The 22,105-nt window shown below is 51.3% G+C and overlaps 1 protein-coding gene across 1 annotated transcript; it reads left to right on the forward strand.

Moving 5' to 3' along the window:
- The first annotated feature begins 14,931 nt into the window (after positions 1–14,931).
- LOC136116142 (olfactory receptor 14J1-like) lies at positions 14,932–15,846 on the forward strand. Its single transcript, XM_065862352.2, has one exon. The coding sequence runs from the start codon at positions 14,932–14,934 to the stop codon at positions 15,844–15,846; it is 915 nt and encodes a 304-aa protein (XP_065718424.2).
- The last annotated feature ends 6,259 nt before the right edge of the window (positions 15,847–22,105 follow it).

The following is a 22,105-nucleotide window of genomic DNA, read 5'->3' on the forward strand; positions in this document are numbered from 1 at the left end:
TACTTCTATTACCAACACTCTATTTTTTCATCTCCCTCGTCATTCAGGAGTTCCCACCTCTCCTGATTCAATGTCCCTGTCAAAGGACAACTTTCCAGCAGACGGTCTGGACATTTGCCCTTCCCAGTGCTCTCAGGTTTCTCCTCCACTTGCTCTTTGGTCATTCAATTCCTCTCAACTGTCTGGTTCCTGCTTTGAGCTTCAGGGAGTTACAAACTTGCCCCCTTCTTCAGAGCTCTAATTAACATGGCAGTCAACACGTTCATTGTGTTTATTGCTATCCTTTCCTGTCTCTCTGTCTAGACCAGTTCTTGTGTGGATGTCCCTTGTGGATGGTGGACCTCATCAGATCCAGCTTACACACACAGCTGAGGAAAGTGTTTTACTGTTTATTAAACTGTGCAGTGTTTGCACAGGAGAGCAGGTGGAGCTGGTGCACAGGAGCTGCAGCATCTCCTGCAGAGCTCAGTGGAGAAGTCTGATGTGAGGAAAAGTGATGCAGTCTCTGGTGGCCAATGAGGGAACCGGCAGACTGGGGGTGGGGGGTGAGGAGCGAGGTTGTCCATACAGTGTCCAGCCCCAAGGGACTGTTCTCCTGCCTGTCCAGATGTCTTCGGGAGACCCTCTGGATCAATGTCCAGTGTAGAATGCTGCTGTCACTTCCTTTATACACTGAAAAATGACAGAAAACAGCCTTGAAAGAAAAAACCCTCCTTTATGAGATCTTCTTTGAAATCTTCATCAGCAATGTCCCATTGAAACCTCTCCAGTTACTTCTACAAGTCTGGAAGATTTGAAGAAAATTAGAGAAAGAAACATCGCTCGTTAGGTCTTTCTGTGTTTTAATGAGCCCCATGGCGTATTTGGTGCTGAGTCCATGAACCTCAGATACCAAGCACAGACTGAAGAATCTGCTCAAGAAGTCCAAGTCAGAAGCAAACTCCAAAGTACCTTGAAGCATTAATGGGCCCCACTGAGGGCTGTTACTGACAAAGCCTCCCTGGGGACTCGTTAGAGCAGATAATTGGAGGCTGTGATTGCATCAGTCAAAGGCAAAGTGCAGCAGCTCTGATGCTGAGAAAACCCTTGGTTTGTTTGATGAAGGACAATGGCCAAGCCTTGAGCCCCTGCCCCTAGGAAGGGAGATTCTGTCCCTCACCTGTGGCTCAGGGCTCCTCCTGGGGATGTGGGGAGTGCGATGCCCAGTGCAGGAGAATGGTGTGACACTCCCTGGGGGTGCAAGGAGGCAATGGGTGCCATGGCCATGACAACCATGTGTCTCCTCTTAGACCTCGGTGGCAGGAACATCAGGCATAGCCAAGGGGACAAAGACCTTGGCTCTTGCAGGGACATCCAGCCTTGCCAGCACCCTTGACCATGTCCACCACAGTCCATCCTACACTGCTCCAGGCCTGTGGCTGTTTCCACACAGGCTGCAGACACCCCATGTGCTTCCCCACCTTGTTCTCACCCCAGTGTGTCCCCACCTGTGCTGCTGTCTCTCCATCCTCACGAGCTGTTCCTTGGAACACAAAGTCATGGCTGATCCAGGGTCCTTCTGAACAGCACTGTGCTCAGAATGACATTTCTGTATCCTGAGCTCCACTCTGGACCTCCAGAGCTGCAGTTTCTGATGGTTTTCCTTTCTCATGTGGTTTTCCTCTACCAAAAAAAAAAAAAAGAAAGAAATTGCCATCATCTTGGAAAGTGATTTCAAGTTTTCTGAAGCTACTAGTGCCCTTTCTTGTCGTGATTTTACTACAACCACCAACTAAGACCATGAGAACTGCTCACATCCTGCTCCCAGTCCCCAAGTGGGATAAGGGAGAGAACTGAAAGGAAAGGGAGAAACATGTGGGTTTAGAAAAAAAATAATAATAAGACAATAAAAATAATACACTAATAATAATAATAATCTAAAATATACGTACTAAAACACACATAAAGTAGAACATATGATACTCAGTACAATCTCCCACATAACTCCGTTTGTGCTAAACTGACAGCCCAAAAGAAGAGAGCACCCTGGTCCTGAACAGCTGATCCAGGTAAGAGAAAGTAAAAGTGCAAACGACAGAGAGGCCCAAGGGCCAACTGAAAATCAGCAAAACACCATAAAACTGAACTAACACTGAACTCCCAATAGGATGGAACTTCCGAACAGAGCCAACTAAAGTAGACTGAAAACCAAAACTAACTGGCTGGAAAAGGCATCTCCAGCTTTATACTGAGCATGACGCTAGTGGTAGAGAATAGCTCATTGATTGACCTGGATGTTAATCAAGGTGCTGTCCTGTCAATGCCCCCTCCTACCAATTTGCACCTGCAGCTGCACTCCAAAGAAGTCCTTGGTTTCCCTGACAATAGTCCAGGTAAATTAAATAGAAATAGATTAATTAAATTAAGAAAATATACTCAGTGCTATCCCCCATGTAACTCCAGTCACACGGAACAGCCAGTCCTGCAGAAGGGAGCACCTTGTTCCTGAGCAGCCCATCCCAGCAAGAGAGAGCAAAAGGGCAACAGGTAGAAAGACCCAAAGGCCAACTGCAGAATGGTAGAACCGCAAAAGGCCGAACTGACATCGAACTCCTGACAGAATGAAACTTGTGAATGGAACAACCAAACCAGCTGGAAAACCCAGAGTAACGGATGTAACAAGCCCTAAAAGCCGGCTCCAGCTTTAGACTGAGCATGGCGCTAATCATAGGGAATATTTCATTGATCAGCCTGCATGTCAATCCAGGTGCTGTCCTGTCTGTGTCCCCTCCTGCCAATCTGCACCTGCAGCCAGATGGCCAAAGAAGTCCTTGGTTTCCCTGACAACAGCCAAGATATCAGTGAGTTCTGACATTCCTTTCAGAGCAAGTGCCAAACACTGTAAAGCTGCTAAAAGAAAACATTAACTGTAATCCAGGGAAGAATCAGCGTTATCTCATTGTTATGATAGTAAATCTAAACATAAGACTGTACTGGCTATGAAGGAGAGAGGTTCAAAATGCATGAAGAAAATTAACTTAATTTCAGTAAAAACAGCACATTTCCTCAGCCTCCCCTTCACCAGGCTGAAGAAGTTTGCGTCTCTCAACATCTCCACATGTGACCCAGACTTTCTCTGGCCACATGGCAGCTCCTCCCCTTTCCTCCAGAATGGGGAACCTCACACTGGGACACACCGCTCCAGATGTGACCACACCAGTGCTGAGTCAAGATGGGCAATAACTGCCCTTGACTGGGTGGCCACGCTCCTCCCAGTGCAGCCCAGTGTGCTCATGGGCATATTCCTGCTTAGCACCACTGAGAACTGGCTGAACATCCAGGCTAAGAGGGTGGTGACCAGTGGCACAAAGCCCAGCAGGAGGTACCATCAGGAGTACTGAAGGACACCATATCCCTACCCAACATCTCCTCCCCTCTTGGGTCCCCTGGAACCATCACAGTGATAATGGGAAGAGCACTGCCTGTATGGGGTGGAGGAGGTGGAGTCTGGAATGAGGGTCCTGGGGCAGTTTCTCCAGGTTGTTCATGCAGTAACAAGTTGGGCTGGATATTTGGAGAGAGGAACTCTTACTAAGGGCCTCCAAAGGGCATGGGGATGGTCTACGGTTTCCTGAATGGCTCCTTTTCTGGTGGAGATCACAGAGGCTGCCAGCCCTTTAGAGGACCCAGGACAGGCCTTGTCCTTCCTCTGGTCACAGCTGGACCCCAGTTCTCCAGCTCAGACCCAGCTCAGGAGCCTTGTCTAGGCGTGACTTTTGGGGTAAGGTTGACAAGAGGGGTGCATAAGTTTGTCTTCACGACATGTGATGAGCACCAGGACTGAAGTACCAGAGGAAAATGATGTGGCTTCTGGGTGAATACTTTCTTCAGTGCAAGACCTGACACAGGGTCCCAGACTTGCTTTCCATGCCACCCTTCACGAGGGATGATGCACTAAGAGATGGCAAGTGGGGGACACCAATCCTTCTCCAGCTACTTCCCAGGCCCGGTGAAGCACCAGGACAGCAAGGACTTCTGGCCCTGCACCCTAAGATCTGGGTATATTCTTGGGGCAGCTGAACACCAGCATTTTTCTCTCCAAGGCCATTTCCAGCCCAGGTCAGCTCCTGTCTGACCTCCCCCATCCCTCCTCTGATCTGCTCTGGTGCTCCTGGCCCCTTCCCTGTGCTCCCCACAGGGCCCCAAACTGGCAGTGATGCTCTGCAGAACAGGTTGGTTGCAGAACCATGGGGTGACTGCAGACTGGTTGTGCTGCTCAGTGAGGGACACAGATGCAGCTGGATGGGCTGCACTGTCACTGAGCTCTTTCCCAGGGATCTAAAGCTCTGGAATGGGTACAGAGCATTTCTTGGGACTCATTGGATTTTCCACTCATTTCTGTTCAGCAATCCTTTCCTTGTCCTTCAAGTGCCTAGAGATTGGTGCAGGAAGACGTGGCACATCTTCTGCCATTCCCTTGGTTTCTCTCACTGTCATAGAGAGAAGAGCTCAGCCCTGCCCCTCCTGCTCCCCTGCTGAGGAACCTGCAGCCCCATGAGCTCTGCCCTCAGTCTCCTCTGCTCCAGCTAAGCAAACCCAGAGACTTCAGCCACTCCTCATACGGCTTCCCCACCAAACCCTTCACCAAATTTGCAGCCTCTTCTGGACACTCTCCAGTAGCTTTATATCCTGAGGTCAGCCCAGCGCAGAGCAGAGCGGGACAATCCACCCCCCCCTGCCCGGCTGCCCTGCCCGGCTGGCTGTGCTGTGCTGGATGCACCAGGACACAGTTCCCTCTTGGTTCCAAGGACACTGGTAGCTCTTGTTCAATTTCCTGTCGACCAGAACTCCCAGATCCCTCTCTGCAGAGCTGCTCTCCAGCATCTCGTCCCCCAGCCTGTATGTACCGTAGGGACAAAGTACCTCTCTGAACTGGGGTGACAGATCTGGGCTAGAGTGATTAGTCCATGATGATTAGGGCAGATTTGATGGGGTGACCAGTGCACAGGGCACAGCCCAGCCCCTGCTCTGCTGGTCCTGCAGGTCTCTGGCAGGAGGCCTGGCTGTGAGAGGACACTGCTGTGTGCCAGCCCTGCACACACACACTGATCAGCTGAACAATGGTGTTTCATCTGTGGGTAACTTTCTTGGGCATGTTCTTGGGAGAAGAACCTAGGGAGAAGAACTTTCAGGCCCTACCCATAGGAGATCACTTTTCTTTATAGAAGTACTGTTACAGAGGCCAGCTCTGTCACAGCAGTGCCCATTGGCTGTCCCTGCCTGCGCTCACAGCACTGACACACAGCAGGACGGTGACCAAGCTGCCAGAGCACTCAGGCCTTGCACGAACACAAGTGATGAGCAGGAGAGTGTGGGAGTGGAACCAGAACATCTCTGGAAGACCAAGCACTGGTGCTCCCTGGCAGGGCTGCCATGCTGGACTCTTTTCCCTTCCACCCATGCGCATGGGAACTATCACTGCAGCTCCAGAAAGGTCTTGGAGAAAGAATGTCAGTGAAAATTATTGGTGAAGGATCCTTTATTTTGCTTAAACACAGAGAACATGATTCCACATTGACACAGACACTCACTGAGAAAAGAAAAGCAGGCAGTGAATTACAAAGGGAATAAAAACATTATCATAAAAAAAAACAAACTCACAAGTAGAGACAAAAAATACTGCACACAGGATGAACCTGCAATGAGAATGTCTTCTTATGTAGAAGACAGACAGTTTATAGATTCAGAAGAAATCCAGTTGTCAGTTTCCACACGGCATCCTTGAGCTCCTGGTTCCTCATGCTTTAGATGAGGGGGTTCACTGCCGGAGGCACCACCGAGTACAGAACAGACACCACCAGATCCAGGGATGGGGAGGAGATGGACGGGGGCTTCAGGTGGGCAAACATGCCAGTGCTGACGTACAGGGAGACCACGACCAGGTGAGGGAGGCAGGTGGAAAAGGCTTTGTGGCGTCCCTGCTCAGAGGGGATCCTCAGCACGGCCCTGAAGATCTGCACATAGGACACCACGATGAACACAAAACACCCAAATCCTAACCAGACACTAACCACAAGAAGCCCAGTTTCCCTGACGTAGGAGTGTGAGCAGGAGAGCTTGAGGATCTGGGGGATTTCACAGAAGAACTGGCCCAGGGCATTGCCCTTGCACAGTGGCAGTGAAAATGTATTGGCCGTGTTCAGCAGAGCATTGACAAACCCAGTGGCCCAGGCAGCTGCTGCCATGTGGACACAAGCTCTGCTGCCCAGGAGGGTCCCGTAGTGCAGGGGTTTGCAGATGGCAACGTAGCGGTCATAGGACATGATGGTGAGAAGATAAAATTCTGCTGAAGCTAAAAAGAAAAACAGGAAGAGTTGTGCAGCACATCCTGCATAGGAAATGACCCTGGTATCCCACAGAGAGTTGGCCATGGACTTGGGGACAGTGGTGGTGATGCAGCCCAGGTCCAGGAGGGCGAGGTTGAGCAGGAAGAAGTACATGGGGGTGTGGAGGTGCTGGTCCCAGGCTATGGTGGTGATGATGAGGCCATTGCCCAGGAGGGCAGCCAGGTAGATGCCCAGGAAGAGCCAGAAGTGCAAGAGCTGCAGCTCCCGTGTGTCTGTGAACGGCAGGAGGAGGAACTGGGTGATGGAGCTGCTGTTGGACATTTGCTGCCTGTGGGCATGAGGACCTGTGCAAGGAGGAAAAGACAGTGAGGATTTAGGGGAGATTTCTCTGACCAAAATCAAAGCCATTTCTCACACACCCTCCCTGGTTCCACACCCCTTGTCCTTTTCCAGACCTTTCTCCAGTTCTATGGCTGAGCCCTGGCTGGTGCTGGCTGGAGGTGCCGTGAGGAGCAGGGCCTGTGCCCGCTGGCTGCCGAGGAGTCAGCCCTGCTCTGCAGCAGGGGGTCATGGTAATGGGGGGCAGGGGACAGTCCTGGGGTTCAGCATTGCCATATGGAGCCATGACATCTCACCCTTTCCTAAGATCTCAGCACCCCACATTTAGCCCAAGACAGACATGGCTCATTTCTCAAACCAAACAGCATTTTCAATGATGTAACCTCTATGTGTTTCTCAGATAACACTAAGGTGCTATAGCACACGTTTGCATCCTGATGTGGAGCTTACAGCTTAGAAGGAAAACTCAAAGACATAGCAAAATGTCCTAATAATGTGATTTGATTCAGGGAGACTCAGCTCATTACCCTGCCCCAGACTGCATTGCCCACACCCCACAGGTCAGAGCAAAGCTGGGACACGTGTTCCCATGGACACAGCTGGAGGAAAGGACCCACAAGATCAGGCTGTGACTCTGCAGCTGAAACTGCCATCCCCAGAGAGCCTGACGGCAAGAACAAGATCCCAACAGCAGTGACCCAGAGCAGGGGAGCAAGAAGGACAATGCGGTGAGGGTGGGTGTGAGAGAGGCCAGGGCAGAGGCAGCCGGGCACTCAGACAGCGTCACCCTTCCCCAGCTGTGCAGCCACCTCCCAGACACCAACATTGCCGGGCAGCTGCTCTCAGCCCCTGTGCTCTGCAGAGGAACTGGAGCTCTGGCTGCACAGGAGCTGCTTCATGCCTTGGAGCCCCCGGCCCTGAGGGCAGAGGCTTTGCTGGGTGGGAGAGGAGCCAAGGAGGCCGCTCAGAGGATAAATCTGCACTGCAGGGGATCATACAGAGGTTTCTGAATTCTCTCTACAGCAGCATTATCTTTACAGTAATACCTGCATAGATCTTCTCTTTGAAACCTCCAATTGGAAGCGCTCTGCAGTGAGCTGGAGTTGTGAGGAGCCCTGACCCACAGAGAACCCAGCAGCAGAAGGACCCTGCCCTGCCCTGCTGGGGGTCGCTCCTTCCCCCCACAGCGTCTCCTCTCAGTGTTGTTGGGATCTCCCTGGGCAGGCTGAGCGCTGACCCTGGCAGGCGGCAGAGTCCGTGCCCTGGCACAGCCCTGGGGTGCAGGGACCCTGCTCTGCAGGACAGCCCTGGGCACCCCTGCCTGCACATTTACATCTACACCCCACAGCCACCCTTGGGAGAACGCAGCATTCACGTCTTGTCACTCTGGCAGTGCAGAAGTCAACCCCTGCTCTGCAGCTCATCCTCTCCTCTGCATCAGAGAATCTCTCAGAGCTGTACTTACATCTCTCGTAGGCTCTGCAATGTGACAGCTTTCTGAGATCCTGCCAAGATTTACAGATACAATGCTCTGCAACCACATGCTTAATATCCTAGAAGATTTCATTTCCAGTGATCTCTCAGCATCCTCCCACCCCAGACTGCATTTCCCTCTCTCTGCCTGGTTCCTCTGCCCTCGGTGCTGCAGGCAGAGCCCTCAGCCCTGCTGCGTGTGCAGAGGAGCTGCTCCTGGGCAGAGCTATCTCTCTGCAGCGCTGCCGCTGGCCATGAGCTCCCTCTGAACCAGGAGCCCAGCCCAGCTCAGCAGCACGAGAGCAGCCCATGATGTCCCTTTCTCTGTCCCCTCTGGGCTCCCTCCAGGTGTCCCTGGGTCTCCAGGGACACATCCTTTGAAACAACCTCAAGTAATAAGTGATGTTGATTCTCTCACCTCTGCAGCAACACTTCTTTCCAGCATTGTGTTCTTTGTATTAAACAATAAATTGGTATGAGAATCATCTTTTATTTTCCCATCATTAGGCAGGACACCAGGAATGTTACAGTAAATTATTTGATTTCTCCAAGCTGAGGGAGGAATATCTTCAGTTGAAGGAATGTACGCATTTTGTTCTGGTTTTATACTTCCAGGTCTAGAGAGACATTCATCAGTCTTTGACCATCTCATGTCTGTGCTCTGAAGCAAAGCCTTTGCACACATGGGCTCTTGGACACTTGGTACCAGGTTTCTTGTGGCAGGTCAGAGCTGCGCTGGTGCCACAGCTGGGGTGGTTCAGCCCAGATGTGAGGCAATGTCCTCAGCCAGGGACCTGACTGGGGAGCTGGAGCTGTCAGTGCTGCAGACAGAGCTGTGACACGGGTGGAATGAACTGCCAGGCAGGGTGGCAGAAGTGAGTTCATCTGGTCTGCAAGGACAGCAGCCTCCAAGCACAGAAACAGTCCAGACCAGAACTCAGTCCAGACCTCTAAGGCAATCAAGGGCCCCATAATGAACTGTTACTACTGCAGGAACAGTTGAAGGAGAAACAAATACACCATCTGCCCACTGACGAATTTAATAAGGGAAAGAATTTCTGTGTCTCTTGTCCTCCATCTTCTTCAGCAAGGTATCCCAGGCCTCTGTGACTTGAGACAGGAATCTGGAGAACAACCAGCAGTGGATGAGGATCGAGTCAGGTCTCACTGGAACTAACACAATCCTTTCCAGTCTATGGGACAGCAGGGGCAGCATCCCAGGAGCTGAGACAGCAGGACGATGTCACAGGGAGACCACTCTCCACCATCTTGGAAAGCTCGTGGAGACTGAGGGGACTCCCTGAGCACTGGCAGCTCTCACACAGTGTGTGCACTTTTCAAAATGGCCAATGGGTGAGCAGGGGAACTAAGGGCTGTGCCCCAGAACATGTCCACTGGGACCCCATTTCTGGGTGTCTGGAAGAGAAGGTGACGGGGTTTACCCAGGGCAGGTTGTGCTTGTCCATTCTCTTTGCTTTCTGTGAGGAAAGGACAGAGTTGTGGACGTGGGGAGAACATTGATGGTCTGTTACCTGAAAGTCAGCAAGGCATTCAGCATCATCCCCCACAATATTCTTGTGCCCAAGGCAGTATATTATGGTCTGTGTTAGTGTGTAACAAGAAAGGAAAAAACAATCTGGATGTTTGGGCTTGAAAAGTTGCTATAGACAGTGAGAAACTTCCCAGTCATGAGGACAGTCAAGCACTGGAAGCTGTGTCCTGCACTGGTTGTTTCCTTCACACCTGTGTCAGTGATGGCCCTTCATGGGGTCCCAAACACCCTCAGAATCTTGTGTTTTGCTTCTGCCTTTCACTTCATTAGGGGTTTGTTCATTGTTTCAATAGCTGCAGTTCAGGATCATGGCAGCAGAGGGCTCATTAACATTGAAAATGCTCTTGCAAGCCTCTGGAGCATTGATCTGGAGCATTTACTGATGAGGACAAAACAATATGTCTGTAAAGTCAGTACCTGATGCACCACTTGAGACAGGAGACAGGACAGGACAACTCAAGAGGAATCACAATCCTCTGGACCAAGAGGTGGTTGTACCTGGGAATTTCAGGTGCTGTGCACAGTGACAATTGTGTTCAGGGAGCTGGTCAAGTGACCCATCTCCTGTTCTGTAGTGGTGTCTGAGTTTGCTCAAGTCACCCCTGACTTGAGCCCCATCCACTGCTGGATGTTCTCCAGACTCCTGCCTTCAGGAACCAAGTCCCAGGAGACTTTTCTGGTGAAGATGGAGGCAAAGAAGCCATGGAGAACCTCAGTCCTGTCTGATTCTACTCGTATGAAATTCAGCAGCAGGCCCATGATCGCCCTGTCTATTCTTTTTTTTTTTTTGTAAGGAAGCAGTGTCAGCTCACTTGCTGCCCTCAGCCTCCCCTTTAGGAATCTAGTCCAGGGCAGTTCTGGAATCATCACTGCATCCATGGCCAAGGTTTCTGAATTCCTGCTTTGCAGCTTCCCCTGATTCTACCTCCTGTGTGCTGCCTTTGCCTACTGGCCTTCCTCCCTCCTCTCTGGTGCCCAGGACCCCACTACTTCCTGGTCACGACAGCCAAGGTGGACACTCATGTTCACATCCCTCACCAGCTCTTCCTTCTTTGTCAGTACCAGATCCAGGTGAGCATCACCCTTGTTGCCCACCAGGCAGGCATGTTAATAAGTTGGCCCAAGATCCTTTGAACTGTTGGCACCTGCAGCTTTGCCTGGCCAGTGAATATCAGGCAACTACAGCTCCCCATAGGAACCTTTTTATTGACTGGAGACATTCTAAGGCTGCTGACAGAAGATCTTTTCCGTTTCTTCTTCATGATAAAGTAGTTTGTAACATCTAATGGATTTACGTGGTAAAGTCTTGGAAATGGGGGTGAGTGTGGATGTGCTACAGTTGTCACCTCTCTGAGAAGACAACAGGTGTTCGACTGACATCAGACAGAGCCCATTTCAGCTGCTCCAAGATGGACCCACGCCTTGCCACATCTGAGCCACTCAGTGATGTTGGCAGCACCTCTGTGATGTTTTATTTGAGAAGGGGTAAAAAACGCTGCACAACAGCAGGTGGGAGAGAGGAGGGAGGAGATGTGAGAGAAAAGCACTGCAGACACCAAGGTCATATCCCATAGGACCCAAGCAGGTCTCTCAGCAGGCCAAAGCTTGCTCTCCTGAAATCCTGCTCTTGGCCTTGTGATCATCTCCCAGGAGCCTCAGCTCCACTTTCCCATCCCTGACTGTTCCATCCTGACCAACTCTTTCTGGTTTTAAGTGTGAAGTCCCACAGGGCATCTCACCTCACTGACTCCTCAGTCACCCGTGTCAGGAAGATGTTGTCAATGAGCTCCAACCCCTCCTGGATGGCTGGTACCTTGCAGATATTGGGATATCTCAGGTCTGTCACGAGGACACCGCCCTGACAACACCAAGCTTCTTTCATTCGTCTGAAGGAGGCCTCATCTAATTCCTCTTTCTCATCAGTGAGTCTGCAGCTGATGTCCAGCGACTACAACATTGCCCATGTTGTTCTGCCCTCTCATCGTGACTCCTCAAACTTCAGCTGCCATTGTCTGTCCCCAGGCAGAGCTCCACGCATTCCTGCTGCTCTCCAACATTAAGGGGATCTATCACTTTGACTCCAGACTTCTGGCATGATGAGTACTGGACCCTAAAGCCCCCACTGTTTCTCCATGAGATGATATTTGTAATGTTCTATAACTCCTCATGGTGTTATCTTGAGAGAGAAAACCTCATTGGGATAAACCACCTGACTGCAAACACTAACAGATGAGCAAATGGAGTTTCAGTCAAGGGACAATCCAGACCTTGAGAAAATCTGGTGTTCACCCATTCAGAAAGCTCTGAATTTTGACAAGATGAAGTGACCTGTTTTGTACTGGGGCAGGAGAACAACACGATCTGTCAGGACAGACGAGGACTTGACATACTGAGCAGTGACCCTGAGGAGAAAGGCCTGGGCACTCTAAGGTCCCCACACCAGCCCGTGGTGCATGCTCACCATGAACAAGGCAGCTGCACACGGGGCTGCATGAGGAGGAGCGTGGGGACCCAGACACCTGGAGTTCTCATCCCATTCGGTTCAGCACTGGTGTGACCCCACACACACGGGGGTGTGCCAGTGTGCGGCTTCCCAGTTTGGAGAAGCAGGGAGGAACTGGAGAGTGCAGGGCTCTACCAAGGCAGGTTCAGCACCTTGTGCAATGGTGTGGGATGCTGAGGGACCTGGGCTGCTTTGGCCCAGCAGCGCTGGGGAGGCTGCAGCAGTGCAGGAGTAGCCTGAGAGTGCTTGAAGGGTGGTTTCAGAGGTGGTGGAGGTTTTCTAAATAGTGGGAAAGAGCATGAGAAAGAAATAATGTCACAAAGTGCAGCTGGGGAGGTCCAGGCTGGACACGAGCAGCAAGGAATGTGACTGGAAGGGCAGTGCTGTGGTGGAGCAGGTCAGCAGAGGGAGTCTGCATCAGCCCAAGGATTTGTGCTTCAAGGAGCAGCTGGGGACGATGCAGAGATCTCAGCAAAGGAAGGAAGATGCTCAGACAAGAGCAAGGTGGGGCAGCAGGGGGGATGTCTGCAGCCTGCAGGGAAAGAGGTGCAGGGGATGCCACAGCACAGGACAGGCTGTGGTGGAGATGATCAAGGGATGTAAAGAGGCTGAAAGCCCCCAGCAGACATGAGCTCCTTCTCCCCTTGGCTATGGCTGTTGTCTGCACCTCTGATGCCTGTGAGGAGACACCTTGTCCTTCCAGCACAAGGGCCTCATGGCCTCCTTGTCCCCAGCCAGGAACCTGGGAGCTGTGGGACCATAGTCCTGCCCTTGGTCCTGCACAGCCCCACATCACACTGTCCAGGAAGGGCCCTGGGCAACGTGGGAGGGACAGGATCTGCCTTCCCAGGACCGCGGGTCAGGGCTTGACCCTTTGGTTAATGAAACACATGCAGTTTACTCATCATCAGAGCCACCTTTACATTGCTTTTCCTGAACTGTCATAACTTCATCCAGTTTTCTTCTCTAACCAACCCTGGGGATGGTTTCTCAGTTTTGTCCCTCAGTGGGACCCATCAACATAACAAGAAACTTTGGAGTTTGCATCTGAGTTTGACTTTTTGAGAAGTTTCTTCAGCTTCCTCCAGGGCCTGAGGTCATGGACTCAGCACCAAACCCACCAGAGGGGTCATTAAAGCGCCTTGGGCTGCTCCTGTGCTGCTGAGCTGGGCTGGGCTCCTGGGACAGAGGGAGCTCCTGGCAAGCGGCAGCGCTGCAGAGAGACAGCTCTGCCCAGGAGCAGCTCCTCTGCACAGCGCAGCAGGGCTGAGGGCTCTGCCTGGGGATCTCAGGGAGACGAGCAAGGCAGAGAGAGATTAAAGGTGGTCAGGTTTGGGAGGATGACTGAGAGCTCACTGGAGGAGAAACCTTTGCAGCCCTTGCCATGGTAAGTCTCTGGGTGCAGGGCAATGCAGCTGTAGCTCCTGGAGGCATCTCCTAAAACTGGCACAGGCACAGCTTATGGGATCTGCAAGGAGGGGGCTCTTGTCTGGCAATGTTGAACAGCTGTGAAGCCGGGTGAGCACCCAGGGGTGCCCAGGGTTGTCCTGCAGAGCAGGGTCCCTGCATCCCAGGGCTGTGCCGGGGCAGGGACTGTGCCGCCTGCCTGGGTCAGCGCTCAGCCTGCCCGGGGCAATCCCATGGCAGCAGCGACCCCTGGCAGGGCAGGCAGGGAGCTTGTGGGGTTGAAGGGTGCTGTGTGGGTCAGGGCTGCCAGAGCTCCAGATCAGCCCTACAGACATTGCAAAGGGTCCTTCTGAACAACAACATCAAGGCAGCAAAAGCTGCAAGGGAAGGAGTCTGTGCTTTCAGTTTTCCACTCTTGGTTGTCTGGGTGTGCAGTGGGAGATGGGGATTTCTTTCTCTCTTTGGAGAAGACACAGAGACTCGAGTTCTCCTTAGGACTTGTCTGAGCTGCTCCTGAGCCCCTGCACACACAGAGCTGCCCCTGGGCAGTACCAGGAGGTGTGAGCAGGACAGAGCTGAGCATATAGCAGTGGGACGGGGTCTGTGACACTGACAGGGAGCAGATCCAGGGACAGAGACACAACTAGAGGCAACACAGACATGGACAGGGAGAGGGAGATGGAGCAGAAATGCTGGGGAGGCGGGATTCAGGACCCCCCCTGCCATCCCCTGCAGTGCAGAGACCTTTCCCAATGCAACCCCTGGTCTCCTCTCCTCCACAGCAGAGCCTCTGCCCCAAAGCCACGGGGTCCATGTCACGAATCTCCACCTCAGCAGCTGCTCCTCCAGGTGAAGGGTTCCTGGAACATGGTACACAAAACATTCTGAAGGTACTTGCTCTACAGTGTCATTATGTGAGTGGAAGCAGCAGCACAGCCGGGTAAGGAGAAGGTTCCACAGCATGCCCGTCTGCCTTTTTGTTATTGCTTTAATTTCCAGGAACACTTCAGTGTCCTTCCCTGTTTCTCCACCTCTCCCTGGTGCTCTTGCTGTATGGGATTGGCGTGGGAGTGTGGTTCCATTCTTGTTCTGACACCAACACTGGAGGTCTTGCCCCAGAGATGATTCATGGAAACCAGGTGCCTAAGCTGTATTTTAAGTTGTGATGAAACATGTTTCTCATTTTGTAGAAACAAAATAAACTGACATATCCCTCTTTCAGGGAGGAGGTTTTAATGAGAAACAGCATGTTTATTTTGCTCAGAGAAGTCTCCCCTAATTTGTCACTGTCTTTTTCTCCTATGGCAGGTCCCCATGTTCACAGACAGCAAATGTCCAACAGCAGCTCAGTCACCCAGTTCCTCCTCCTGCCGTTCACAGACACACGGGAGCTGCAGCTCTTGCACTTCTGGCTCTTCCTGGGCATCTACCTGGCTGCCCTCCTGGGCAACGGCCTCATCATCATCACCATAGCCTGGGACCAGCACCTCCACACCCCCATGTACTTCTTCCTGTTCAACCTCTCCCTCCTTGACCTGGGCTCCATCTCCACCACTGTCCCCAAATCCATGGCCAACTCTCTTTGGGATACCGGGGTCATTTCCTATGCAGGGTGTGCTACACAACTCTTTCTGTTTGTCTTTTTAGCTTCAGCAGAATTTTGTCTTCTGACTATCATGTCCTACGACCGCTACGTTGCCATCTGCAAACCCCTGCACTATGGGACCCTCCTGGGCAGCAGAGCTTGTGTCCACATGGCAGCAGCTGCCTGGGCCACTGGGTTTCTCTATTCCCTGGTGCACACGGCCAATACGTTTTCACTGCCACTGTGCAAGGGCAATGCCCTGGACCAGTTTTTCTGTGAGATCCCCCAGATCCTCAAGCTCTCCTGCTCACACTCCTACCTCAGGGAAATTGGGCTTCTTGCGGTTTGTATATTAGTAATATTGGGGTGTTTTGTGTTCATTGTGGTGTCCTATGTGCAGATCTTCAGGGCCGTGCTGAGGATCCCCTCTGAGCAGGGACGGCACAAAGCCTTTTCCACCTGCCTCCCTCACCTGGCCGTGGTCTCCCTGTTCCTCAGCACTGGCGTGTTTGCCTACCTGAAGCCCCCCTCCGTCTCCTCCCCACCCCTGGATCTGGTGGTGTCTGTTCTGTACTCAGTGGTGCCTGAAGCAGTGAACCCCCTCATCTACAGCATGAGGAACCAGGAACTCAAGGATGCCCTTAGGAAACTCATTTCCTAGAGTTTTTTGAAGCAATAAACTGGCCATCATCTTCTATATAGGAGTTTTAATGTAGCTAATTACAGGCCCAGCCTGTCAACTGGATTGTCTGGTGTTATTGGTTGTTTTCTTATTGTGATAATGTTGTCATTCCCTTTCTAATTGGCTTTTCTTTTATAACTGTTGGCTTTTTAAATGAGCAGCAGTGCTCTTCTTGTCTCTAAGCAGAATAAAGGGCTGTTTAGTGACTTGTTTTTCACTATATCTATCCTGCAAGGGCTTTTTAGAGCTGCAGAGATAGTTCCTGTGGGTGGGTGGAGGGGAAAAGAGCTCTCGTATGGGAGCACTGCCAGGGAGCACCAGTGCTTGGTCTTCCAGAGCTGTTCTGGTTCCACTCCCACACTCTCCTTCTCATCCCTTGTGTTGGTGCAAGGCCTGATTGCTCTTGCAGCTTGGTCCCCGTCCTGCTTTGTGTCACTCCTGTCAGCACAGGCAGGGACAGGCAATGGGCACTTGTATCACAGAACTGGCCTCAGTAACAGTACTTCCACAAGGAAAAGTGATCTTCTTTGGGCAGTGCATGATGGTTTCTATCTTCTTGCAATGTTTCTCTCAAGCTTATTCCTACAAAAGTGTCCCATAGATGAAACTCCATTGTACATCTGAACAGTGTGTGTGTGCAGGGCTGGCACACAGCAGTGTCCTCTCACAGCCAGGCCTCCTGCCAGAGACCTGCAGGACCAGCAGAGCAGGGTCTGGACTGTGCCCCTGTGCACTGGACACCCCTCAGAAGGTGCCTCTGGTCAATCACCATCGACTGACCCTTCACAACCACCATTTCAAGCACTGACCTCTCACCCCAGCTCAGAGTTCTTTGCCCCTCCATGCAATTACACTGAATGAGTAGATCAGAGGTTCATGTTTGCCTTGTACAGATGAGATGTGAGCATGCACATCATGTACGTGAGTTGACATGAACTTGAGTCAGCAAAAACACCATCAGCTATTTCTTGTGGTTCCATGAAGACCTGTGTGACAGACAGTTTGTTGAGGTGACATCATGTTGGGACTAGCATCCCATAAGGAACCATCAGAAAGCAGCACTGGGATGTGTTTCCGTGAACGAATTTCCCAATCAGAACCTGCAAAGAACACTGTCCTTGCAGCGCAGACACTCTGGAGCCTGCACAATTAGTTGAGTCTTCTTTTAACATCTGCTCAAGACTGTTACATCAAGTGTCCTTTAGCTGAACTTTGCTCCTTATACGCTCCTTATAATACTAAAATACACATCTGTAGGATGGGAGCCCCAGGCTCAGTCTGGGACCCTTCCTCAACAACCAAGCATGGTGATAAAATGATTATGTAACCAACATACCAATGTGTAAAGATTTGGCTCTTTAGGACTGCTGGGAGGGTCTGAATGTAGGGATAAGATTTTGGATATAATAGATCTGGAGGCTGGTGAAGGAAAGAATTGGAGACACTGGCTACAGGTGGTGAGGGCCATGGGGAGGTGGCTCTGATGCCATGTCAGCTCCTGATGTTTGTTCATCACCAGAATGGCTGAGCCCTGACCCCTGGGACCTGGTAGATCTTTCTCAAATGTTTTTCAAGGCTTTGCCTATGGACAGTGTGTTTTGTATTTTGGGTGTGGGTTTTATGTGAACTGCTGTTGCTTTACCTGCAAGGCTCTGGTTTTCTGTGGAGTTGGAAATGCCTGTGAGTTCCTCACCACTCATCCAGCTTCTTTCATACACCTGGCAATGGTCACCAATCACCTCAATGTCCCAGTCCCAAACTTGCTTGAATCCTCTATTTGGATCCATACCCATCACTCCAGGAGGTTCATGCATCCACCAGGCTCATGGGTGATTCCTGAGGACCATCCAAGTGTGGGCAGTGTGAGAGAGGAGCAGAGCAGGGTCAGCTCATGGGCCATGACTGAGCACAAACACCCCAGCAGCAGCCATTCCCCATCTCCCAGGCACAGCCAAGCTCACAGCATGCAAATGTCACTGCCATACATGAGTAGCCCAAGAGAGGCCTTTCTTCCTTCCATATTCCCAGGAAAATCTTTCTCCCATTCCTCCTCCACCTGCAGACATCAACTGCTTTCCATTTCTGGGCTCAGACATGGCTGGAAGGGTTCGCTGAAGCCATCAGCCATCTCATTGCTTCTCCCTGACATGCCCTGACCGTCTCCCACACCTACACATGGCCAATCACGGCTGCTCAGGGCCTTCCGCTCTTCAGAAGAAGCCTTGAGCTTCTTGGTTCTTCCTGGTGCTTGTTATAAACTTCCTCGCTCTTTCCAGAGTTCATGATGAGCTTTCTTGTCCATAACAGCTCCTTTATGACCGTGTCTTACTAAATGGTTGTCTCTTTATGATCATTTGTGCAGAAAGGGCAGTCACGTGACAGCACCCAATATCTCAAACTTGATGCTGAGTAAAATGCCGTAAAGACCTGATGAGTTCCCCCTGTGTCTGTGTCTCTCCTGGAAGGAGTCTGTCCCGAGAAGGGGATCCAGCTCCTGTCACTCTCTGCAGAGGCACATGAGCAGTGTCCATGCACCTGGGGACACAAAGGGTGACGTTTGCCAGACCACCCTTCATCTGAACCACTTAGATGTGTGCTTGTGGATGAGGTTTGAAGCCTTATAGTGCCAATACCTGTTTAATTGTTATTGCGAGAGGGGCTTCCACAGATGCACGGTTCTATTTTACAGATATTTAAATATAAGCATATTAAACTTTTTTTTTTTTTGTTTAAAAACTGACATTCCTAGGCAAATTACACAAACACTTGAAGGATTATTGATGCTTTTTAACATGATTATCCACAGAAGGCCACCAGTTTTGCATCTCAGGAACTGGGATGCCAGAGTTCAAAGGCAGGATGGTTTGGGCTCTATGCTGGGATCTGGAAACTGAAACGTGCTCCCATCTCCCAACCCCCTGCCCTCCTCAGTGATGTGTGAGACATTCTGTCAGCGAGGGCTGAACTCACAGTCATGACCAGTATCTTATGGCCAACTGCAGCCAATGGTGTCCTGCCAGCTCAGGACTGGAGCTTCCATTGCTGGAGGTATTTAGAAGAATTGGAGATGTGGCACTGAGGGATATGGTTTAGTGGTGATCTTGGCACTGTTTGATTTACAGTTGGACTCCATGTTCTTAAGGGTCTTTTCCAGCCTCAATTATTCTATGATTCTATGATTTGGGTTGGAACCATTTCAATTCCATCACCTCCAGCTTCCCTCAGAGGCTGCTGTTGTGTGGCACAACTGTCCTGGCTCTCCAGGCAGGTTGGGCATTGGTTTGGTGCCTGCATTGGCAGTTTTCCCCTTCCTGGGGTAAAAGGCTGTTGAGGAGAGACAGTTGTAGAGGTTTGGGTCACAGGGGTTTGGAGCAATCCTTTCAAAATCTGAGCAGGCTGAGCTTTGGTACAAAGGCACAAAGGAAGCCAGAATCTTTATGTGGTGTGCACTGACACACACTGTCACCTGCATTTCCAGTCTCTGCAGTCCCAGCTGTGCAGCAGAGTCTGGAGTTCTGAGCTCCCTTCATCTGCCCTGTGTGACACGTGGAAAATGGAACTACCCCAGTCAAATGGCTGGTTTTGATTATCTTCACAGCCTGAAGCACCACACGGGTCAGCAGACAAGCCAGGATACCCAAAATATCCTCAAATACCCTTCACTTACAGCTTGGGTGTTTGTTGGCATCTCAGCAGACATGGCATTCGGATTCCTGGGTTCAAGGAGCTGGTCAAGTGCCTTTTCAACATTTCTGTAATGATGGCTTTGCTGCCTGGCTGATGTGCAGACTCTGTACATGGATGCTGACACCTCTTGAACAACCTGCTCTGAAAGGATGAACAAGGTGGGCATGAGGACAGCAAAAAAGAAGAACCTGGGTGGGGGTAAAGGAAAAGGGATGTACAAGTTGTGGTCGGGGCGGTTTGGGGGCACTTGGAAAGCAGCCCTGGACCTTCTCTGAATTATTCCTGTGGTCAGGGAGAACCTGAAAGCTGTCTCTAAATTGAAAACATGAAGGGGATGAAAGGACATTGACATTCAGGCTGGATGGGACCTCAGCAGGTTTCTTGACCAACCTCCTCCTCAAAGCAGGGTCAGACCAGATTACTCAGGGCTTGATCCAAACACATCTTGGTCACTTTCTGGGGTAGAGTGGATGCACACACCTGGGAAACAGCTTCCAGTGCTTGACTGTCCTCAGGAATGGAAAGTTTCTCACTGTCTATAGCAACTTTTCAAGCCGTAGCATCCAGATTGCTTTTTCCTCTCTTGTTACACACTAACACAGACCATAATATACTGCCTTGGGCACAAGAATGTTGAGGGGGATGATGCTGAATTCCTTGCTGACTTCCAGGTAACAGACCATCAATGTTCTTCCCACGTCCACAACCCTGTCCTTTCCTCACAGAAAGCAAAGAGGATGGACAGACACGACCTGCCCTGGGTAGACCCCGTCACCTTCTCTTCCAGACACCCAGAAATGGGGTCCCAGTGGACATGTTCTGGGGCACAGCCCTTAGTTCCCCTGCTCACCCATTGGCCATTCTGAAAAGTGCACACACTGTGTGAGAGCTGCCAGTGCTCAGGGAGTCCCCCCAGTCTCCACGAGCTTTCCAAGATGGTGGAGAGTGGTCTCCCTGTGACATCGTCCTGCTGTCTCAGCTCCTGGGATGCTGCCCCTGCTGTCCCATAGACTGGAAAGGATTGTGTTAGTTCCAGTGACCCCTGACTTGATCCCCATCCACTGCTGGTTGTTCTGCCTCCAGTCACAGAGAACTGGGAGACCTTGGTAGTGAAGAGGGAAGACAAGACACACTGAGAATATCACTTCTCTCCCTTCTTAAATTAATCAATGGCCACACAGGGTCTTTGTTTCTCTTTTAACTGTTCCTGCAGTAGTAACAGTTCTTGAATCGCCTTACAGGTCTGGACTGAGTTCTGATCTAGGCTGTTCTGTGCTTGGAGGCTGCTGTCCTTGCAGACCAGATGAACTCACTTCTGCCACCCTGCCTGGCAGTTCATTCCACCCGTGTCACAGCTCTTTCTGCAGCACTGACAGCTCCAGCTCCCCAGTCAGGTCCCTGGCTGAGGACATTGCCTCACATCTGGGCTGAACCACCCCAGCTGTGGCACCAGCCCAGCTCTGACCTGCCACAAGAAACCTGGTACCAAGTGTCCAAGAGCCCATGTGTGCAAAGGCTTTGCCTCAGAGCACAGACATGACATGGTCAAAGATTGATGAATGTCTCTCTAGGCCTACGAGTATAAAACCAGAATAAAATGCCTAAAGTCATTCAACTGAAGATATTCCTCCTTTAGCTTTGAGGAATTAGATACTTTGCTGTGAGATTCCTTATGTCCTGTCTAATGATGGGACAAGAAAATATGATTCTCACAGTGATTTATTTTTAAAAACTAAATATACAGTGCTGTAAAGAAGTGTCTCTGAAGAGGAGAGAGAATCAACATCACTGATTACTTCAACTTTGAAGTTGTGCCCCTGGAGCCCCAGGGGCATGTGGAGGGAGCCCAGAGGGGACAGAGAAAGGGACATGAGGGGCTGCTCCTGTGCTGCTGAGCTGGGCTGGGCTCCTGGGACAGAGGGAGCTCCTGGCAAGCGGCAGCACTGCAGAGAGACAGCTCTGCCCAGGAGCAGCTCCTCTGCACAGCGCAGCAGGGCTGAGGGCTCTGCCTGCAGCACCGAGGGGACAGGAGCCAGGCAGAGAGAGGGGAAAGGCAATGTAGGTGGTTCGTTGCTGAGGGCTCATTGAGAGACAAATCTTCACAGTCCTTACACGGTGAGTGTCTGGCTGTAGGACAATGCAGCTGCATTTCCTGGAGGGAGACCCTAAAGATGATACATCCCACAATTTACAGCACCTGTCAAGTCTCTCTCACAGTATCTCTGTTGTAGAGAAGAACACACTCCAGAGCAGGGCTTCCCTGCGGCATCATCAATGGGAAAGGGCATCATGGCACCTTCTGCTGAGGGTGACTGCAGGGGGAGCACCCAGGGGTTCCCAGGGCTGTCCTGCAGAGCAGGGTCCCTGCACCCCAGGGCTGTGCCGGGGCAGGGACTCTGCCACCTGCCAGGGTCAGTGCTCAGCCTGCCTGGGGAGATTCCAACAACAAGGAGGGGAGAAGATGTGAGTGGAAGGATCAAACCCTATTAGGGCAGAAAAGATGCTTCTGCTGTGGAGAGGGTGCTGTGTGGGTCAGAGTTGCTCACAGCTC

Source organism: Patagioenas fasciata, chromosome 7 (assembly GCF_037038585.1).
Source record: "Patagioenas fasciata isolate bPatFas1 chromosome 7, bPatFas1.hap1, whole genome shotgun sequence".
In the NCBI taxonomy this organism is placed as follows: Eukaryota; Metazoa; Chordata; class Aves; order Columbiformes; family Columbidae; genus Patagioenas; species Patagioenas fasciata.